The sequence below is a fragment of the Alligator sinensis genome, unplaced genomic scaffold, assembly GCF_000455745.1.
Source record: "Alligator sinensis unplaced genomic scaffold, ASM45574v1 scaffold1192_1, whole genome shotgun sequence".
In the NCBI taxonomy this organism is placed as follows: domain Eukaryota; kingdom Metazoa; phylum Chordata; order Crocodylia; family Alligatoridae; genus Alligator; species Alligator sinensis.
In genome coordinates, this window is record NW_005842376.1 from 851100 (window position 1) to 857676 (window position 6577).

Here is a 6577-nt window from a genome sequence, read left to right on the forward strand (position 1 = left end):
GGGGTTACAAGAAATAATGGCCACAAGCTAGCAGAGAGCAGATTTAGACTGGACATTAGGAAGAACTTCTTCACAGTTCAAGTGGCCAAGGTCTGGAACGGGCTCCCAAGGGAGGTGGTGCTCTCCCCTACCCTGGGGGTCTTCAAGAGGAGGTTAGATAAGCATCTAGCTGGGGTCATCTAGACCCAGCACTCTTTTTCCTGCCTATGCAGGGGGTTGGACTCGATGATCTATTGAGGTCCCTTCCGACCCTAACATCTATGAATCTATGGATTGGGATTAGGTTGTGGGAAGTGCTAGTCATGCTTCTTGGGGTGGTTGGAATCAGTAAATGAAGGTGTGTTTGGGGAGCTACTGTCCCTACCCTGGGAAGGAAGCCCCAGCTCATGGGGACCTGATCTGGCCTCCTCTTTTGTTCCCACCCTACCCCTCCAGACTGCACTCCTGGACCCATCTGTGTCCTGCAGTCTGGCTAGCTGGCATGTGCTCTGCAGGCTGTTTGCACAGGGTTGTACTCCTGGGGACGGGAAGGTCACACCCCTGGGGGCCGGAAGAGGAATTAGCTTGGTGCCAGAGCCACCCCCTGGGCAGTAGAGTTCAGGAGATGAAAAGTGTCCACACAGAACAAGAGGGTGGGGGAGGGAACACTGTAACCTGGGATGCTGGAGGACTGCAACTTGGGCAGCTCATCTCTAGGGAATGGCCAGACATTCATGGAATACAAGCTGGGTAACACAGATCAGAGATAAACCTGCCATGGAGTGGTGAAAGTAAACTGCTTAAAGTGTGCTTAAAACTAGTTTCAGGTATTAATATGCAGACAATCAGAGATTAAAAGCTCTAAGCGCCACCTAAAATTAACATGTAGCAAGGCCCATTGGCATGCAAATAAGACCTGAGCCAACTCACTAATGCCAACGGAGCTAATTATGAGAGTAAGGGTTTGCATTATCAAGGTCTTGGATAAAAACTGAATAAAGTTGATGGAGATTATGGCTAGGAATGGTTTCCAAGAAAGCTTTTAACTTGGTACAAAACCATAACCCAAATATTTTTTATGAACTACTTCTATCCTTCCCCTACTCTTGGTGAAAAGACTAGAATCTGTCAAAGAAATCTGTTGAAAAATTTCTATGGGGATAATAAACCAACTCCTATAAGTCTAGAGAATCTTTCATATTCAGAAGTATTAAACTCACCCTAAGCACTGTGTAATATTTAGATTCATATAGGGAATAATTTGGACTAGTCAAAATGAGGTTCTCATAAAAACTGTACTTCATGGAAACAGAAAGAAATCTTCTGTCTGTACTATATATAAATTTGCATTCAAGAAATGAGTGAATATATCAGCCAAATCAATAATAAAAGCAAGTTGACAAGTATTTGCTTTCTTGGCCAGAGACCAAAAATATAACTGAATAACTCCATAAACTCTTTTGCCTGGTACAATCTTTTAGAATTAATAGACAAAAACCCAGCATTAGTGATCCTTCAGGGACATTATGTCAACCTGCATCAGATTATTCATCTATCAAGTTTGGTATGTTAGCTGTAGTGGTGAAGTCAGTATTTTAGAGGAAGACCAAAGGAACGCAAATTTATATTACATCTAACACATAGACATTTGTTCTGTGACCTTGCAATAAAATTAATGTACAGATGTACTGAAGTATGTGTTTTGCTGATGTAGAACAAATATTTCTAATGATAAACAATCATTTAAAAAAAAATGTGCATTTTGGATGTGGCTTGGACAAATTAATTTAAATAAGACTTTGAGGCTAAAGCAAAGAGGGAACTAAACACTAACTAAGAATTCAGATATGCTAAGGGTCATAATATCAAGGGAGTGGGCATGGAGAATAGTTTTGTCATGATCCAGGCAGAATCTGTGCATCTTTAAATAATATTTGGTTCTTATTTTCATTTGGGTATTAATTTCCTGGTGCTAAATTAACAGTAATGAAGGCTTCTTTCAAGTAGTAAAGCCTGGGTCTCCCATATATCCTTTCTGCCTACGGAGATCAGAGCTCAGATTTCAGAGGTCATAGACGTAGGTTACATTCCACATGCCATAGGTGGTTAAATCCAAGAGTTAATTGTAAAACTGCAGGAAATTACCTTTCCAGTGACACATTATATTCTGTGACCTTTAACCAGGGATGTGCTGCCGACATCTTAAAGGGCTCTCACAAGTGTTCCTGTTTTGCTGTGATAGATCATATGTTGTATGTTAGGATGAACATGTTTGAAGAGTGATCAGGTGCTGAGGAGTACGATCATTCGGTTTGTTCTTTTACCATTGAAACAAAATGTTTTCTGATTACTATAATCAACAAGGAAAATGTACTGCTTAGTAAATGGATTTAGATTAGCCTATACTTTTTATCTGTGATAACAAATACCCTGATTAGATAGGTAGCATAGAACATTGAGTGTGTGTGTGCATGCACATGCATGTGTAAACTCTGTAAGACATCCAGGTTTAACTTCCTTCACAATTTTTGCTTTAAACACTTGCTGTTTTGATGTAATCTGGTAGAGCCCGAAAACAAACTTCTAGCAATTCAGAGTCAGGTATATCTAGGGAGATCATCACATGTAGAGATGATTTAGCGGTATCCACTGTGGGTAACTTGATGAGATTGAAAGGAATGATCACAACCATGTCTTTATTTTGGTGGTGGTGGATTTTCACAGAAGGCTTCTGCATTTCACAGGAGTCCCTTCCAGCATATTAACACATAATAGACATGCCATAGACTAGATGCTACCTTCATGTATACATGAATGCATACTAGTGATTTCAACTGAGGTACTATGTGTATATAGAGGATTGGAATTGATCAAAAGTAGCTTACTGCTCAAAAATTAATCTTTTGTTATAGGACTCCCTCCTCTTGCTGAGCTGGCTATGTGTGGACAACATATGGAATTTGATGAAGATAATTGTGAGTGTATCTGCAAACGGAAATGTCCTATTGATTTCTTTCAAAGTAAAGAGAACTGCAGCTGCTATTTGTGTCAGGAGAGCCAGGAGAGCTGTGCTCAGAAACACAAGATATTTCATGCTGAAAACTGCAGGTAACTGTTCCTTCCCATTCAATTGCACAATACTTACCATGACTGAATATTATGAACAACACGTTCCATTCAGTTAAGCAATGCAGATGATCTTTGAAATTGTCATCCAGGTGCATTCACCAGTTTTTTTCCCTGGGATACAGTCCATTCTTGTTTAGGAAATATCTACACTGCTTCCCTGGCACTCACAGGGATGCCTCTCCTGAGCATACCCCACCTACTCATTCCCACTCTACATGCAATAAAACTAGGAGATATGACATACTAAGGACAATTCCCACTGCTGCTCTCAGTATTCCAGAGGCAGAAATATTGAACAGGAGCACCCTCAGTGAAACTCTACTGCCTCATTTCTGGTTTGGCATGTGCAGAGTAGGAGTAGGTCTACATGGCCTACTTGAGAGTAGGACTGCTGGAGAAGTAGTACAGATATATTTTTCATGATTAAAGCAGAGGGCAGGGAGTCAGAACCTGTAGGTTCTACTTTACCATGGATGGACTGTGAGACCCTGGATGAGTTACCTGACTCATAATACTTACAGTATTTACCTTGGAAAATGATGGGAGGTTTGTTTAATTTATGTGCTTTGAGATCTTTGGAGAAAAGGTGCTATTTAAACACAAACCTTTTTTTTTTTTTTGCCATAGTAAATGAATACTTTTTTTTCTATATTTTAGCTAGAGAGACTATAAGGCACAAGGGATATGAAGTGGGATATGGAGCTTTCCATTTTTAGGTATTCAAATTCAGTCCATGTCACTTGTATTGATGGTTGTTACAATCTGAGCGCTGGTACGTGGCCTTTGGGAAACCAGCTAAGTCTAATTCATAGTGAACAGGTCATGTGTTGAAAATATCATCATATATACATATACATACACATACATACATACATACACATATATATATATATAGCACTGCACTGAGTAAACATATTTATGCACTGCCCTATCACAGATTCAAGGGCTGAATGGGAATAGAAATTGACTAGTCTTTCATACAGACTAATGGTCCCTCTAGGACCTATGTCTAGAGTCTAGGTCATGGCTAAGGCATGCTGTGGCAACATAGGGAAGTTTGCACTGCCTGTGTTGTACCTATCTTGACTCATGAATAAGTAGAGCATTTATGTCTTCAGTTATACTCTTACATCATTCAGAAGCATGTAACATGATTTCAGTAATAGTCAACTAGCAGCCACCTGCTATCCTGAGGGAAGTTCAGGAGGACAGGACAGGGACTCCTAGCTCTACACCATCACTACCTGCCTTCTGAGACCTCATGGCAAGCTCCTCTTTTGGAAGTCTGTGGAATGAAGAGTCTGCAGGATTTAGAGTCCAAAAGGTGATAAAGCAAGGAAACACTCACTATCTTCAGTATTGTGCCCTGCTGGCACCATAGAACATGAGAGTCTGATTGGAAATCATGTTGCTCTTAAATCACAATACCTTGGGACACTCTCAGGCTGCTGCTGTGAAAATGTGCAGAAATTTGGAAAATAGTAAGACATATTGTTAGAGTGAAGGTACCCAGTGAACTAACGTGGAAGGACCAGTCTTCCATACAGATGTCTCTGTGCATCTCAGGCAGTGACTCTCAACCGGGATGCTGTAGCAACATTAAGTATACAAATATGATTCACAAGATAAACCTAGAGATTTCAAATAGGAGTCCATAGTGTTAAAAACATTCTGACTTGTCTTTCTGAGTTCTTTGTAACAAGAGAATTGCTCTATTATTTTTTCTGTCGTGAAAAAACAGTGAAAACTAAGAACTAGTTTTTTTCTGAGGGGTGCCTTGTGTCTAACAAAGTTGACAACTCTAATTTAAGGTTTCACTTTGCATGGAGATACTGAACCTTTCCAGTCTATGACCTCCTAAACTTCCCTCAAATGAGGGCATGTCATTTGGGGTTAATAAGCTAAGATGCTAAAAACTATGAAGAATGTAAAAGCAGAGCGTTATCATGTTTCTATTTCTCTCCCTCTCTATCTTGTCAAACAGCTGTGAAGACAGGTGCCCATCCCAACCCAGAATGTGCCCAACTGCAAAGCCAGTATGTTCAAGGCACTGTCGCTGTCCAAAGGAGAAGAGAGGCTCTCATGGATCCCAAAGCAAAGAAAATCCTTGATCAAGCTTGCCCTACCCTTCTTTCCCAACAATACACTGCTTTGCAAAGTAGCTGTCACTGACCTTTAAATCATTAGTAAACATGGACATCTTCCACTTTATTGGCAGAAGAATGAACCCTGTCTGCATTTATTTATTAGATTAATCACTAACTGTTAGTAGATCCTCTGGGTCATTGGCAGCCATCCTGTAATGGATAACTATAGTAGAAGGATTACCGGCTGTAGAAGAGGAAGAGTGGTAAGAGCCAACTCAACATTGTAATATGGAGGATGAAGTTGGTAAAAGGGTGACAGCCATCATCCAGTTATATAAAAATTCAAACTAAATAGACTTAGTCTCTCAATCCCTTGCTAATGCAAACCTCTGTTGAAACATTCTTCAAAACTTCAGTGTACAGGATTGGGCTTCTCACATGTTCAACACTGACTTATTTGATCTACTGTCCAGCTTTGATTATCATTTTAAATTTATTTTCAACTACTGTCAGATGTGCCATATTTAAATGTATATAAGAAAATAAATACATCAGTTATTCAATCCATATATTATCTGATGTCATTTCAAATAAATGCAAAACAGAACAACAACAATAACCACACACACACACACACACACACACACACACAGACAAAATTAAAACCAAGGACACCCCACAAAAGGTGAAGCTATTCTCTCACAGCCCCTTGCATCAAAGGTGTTTTAGTTCAAAAGTGTACTGCCCCCATTTTCCCAGTGCTGATGCACATTTCACCATTTATACAAATGCATGCAATGCAGCACCAAGCATGTCAGCTTGCACATGGACATGCTGGATCTCCAGCGCATCGCAGGACAAAAAGGTATATGTATAAATGCCCTGCTTCCAGAGTTCTCTGCTTGCTGTGGAACAGATATTTATATGCAGATATAGTACATTAATATTCAGCCCATTAAGCTATAAGGTATGTTGCGGTAGACTTATCTCAGCTTCTGCTGAAGCTGTTCCACTTTGCATAACATACTTAAAATAGCCACTAAAGCCTTAAGCACCAAGTTAGGGAGTCTTGCTCACTCCTCTCTCTGGCTCAGTGAATATGTCCATATTTTAGATAAGGTGGAACAGCTTCAACGTGACAGAAAGAGAGCAACCTGCCCCAAAGTAAAGGCACTTCCCTAAGGAAGAAGGGGAAGAAAGATGGGCTAAATTTACTGCTCCAAAATGAGCAGAGAGGGAAGAACTTATGCCTGGGTCTCCCATTGCCCAGGTGACTCCTCTTACTACTCGGATTTTGGGTATAAAGTCATGCCCTTACTTCCTTTTCCACTTTTTGTGATGAAGGACTTGGTTTGGGCAACTAATTCCATGAGAATGTTCAT

At 40.2% G+C, this 6577-nt stretch overlaps 1 protein-coding gene across 5 annotated transcripts in view; it reads left to right on the plus strand.

Annotated features, from left to right (window-relative positions):
* Positions 1-5758, plus strand: part of LOC102367790 (pirin) — a 145119-nt gene extending 139361 nt beyond the window's left edge. For all 5 annotated transcript variants that reach the window (XM_025210855.1, XM_025210856.1, XM_025210854.1 and 2 more), the window contains 2 exons: positions 2892-3087; positions 5093-5758. In XM_025210855.1, the coding sequence (XP_025066640.1) occupies positions 2892-3087; positions 5093-5219 (323 nt within the window). In that variant the 3' untranslated portion in view covers positions 5220-5758. The remainder of the gene's footprint in view (positions 1-2891; positions 3088-5092) is intronic.
* The last annotated feature ends 819 nt before the right edge of the window (positions 5759-6577 follow it).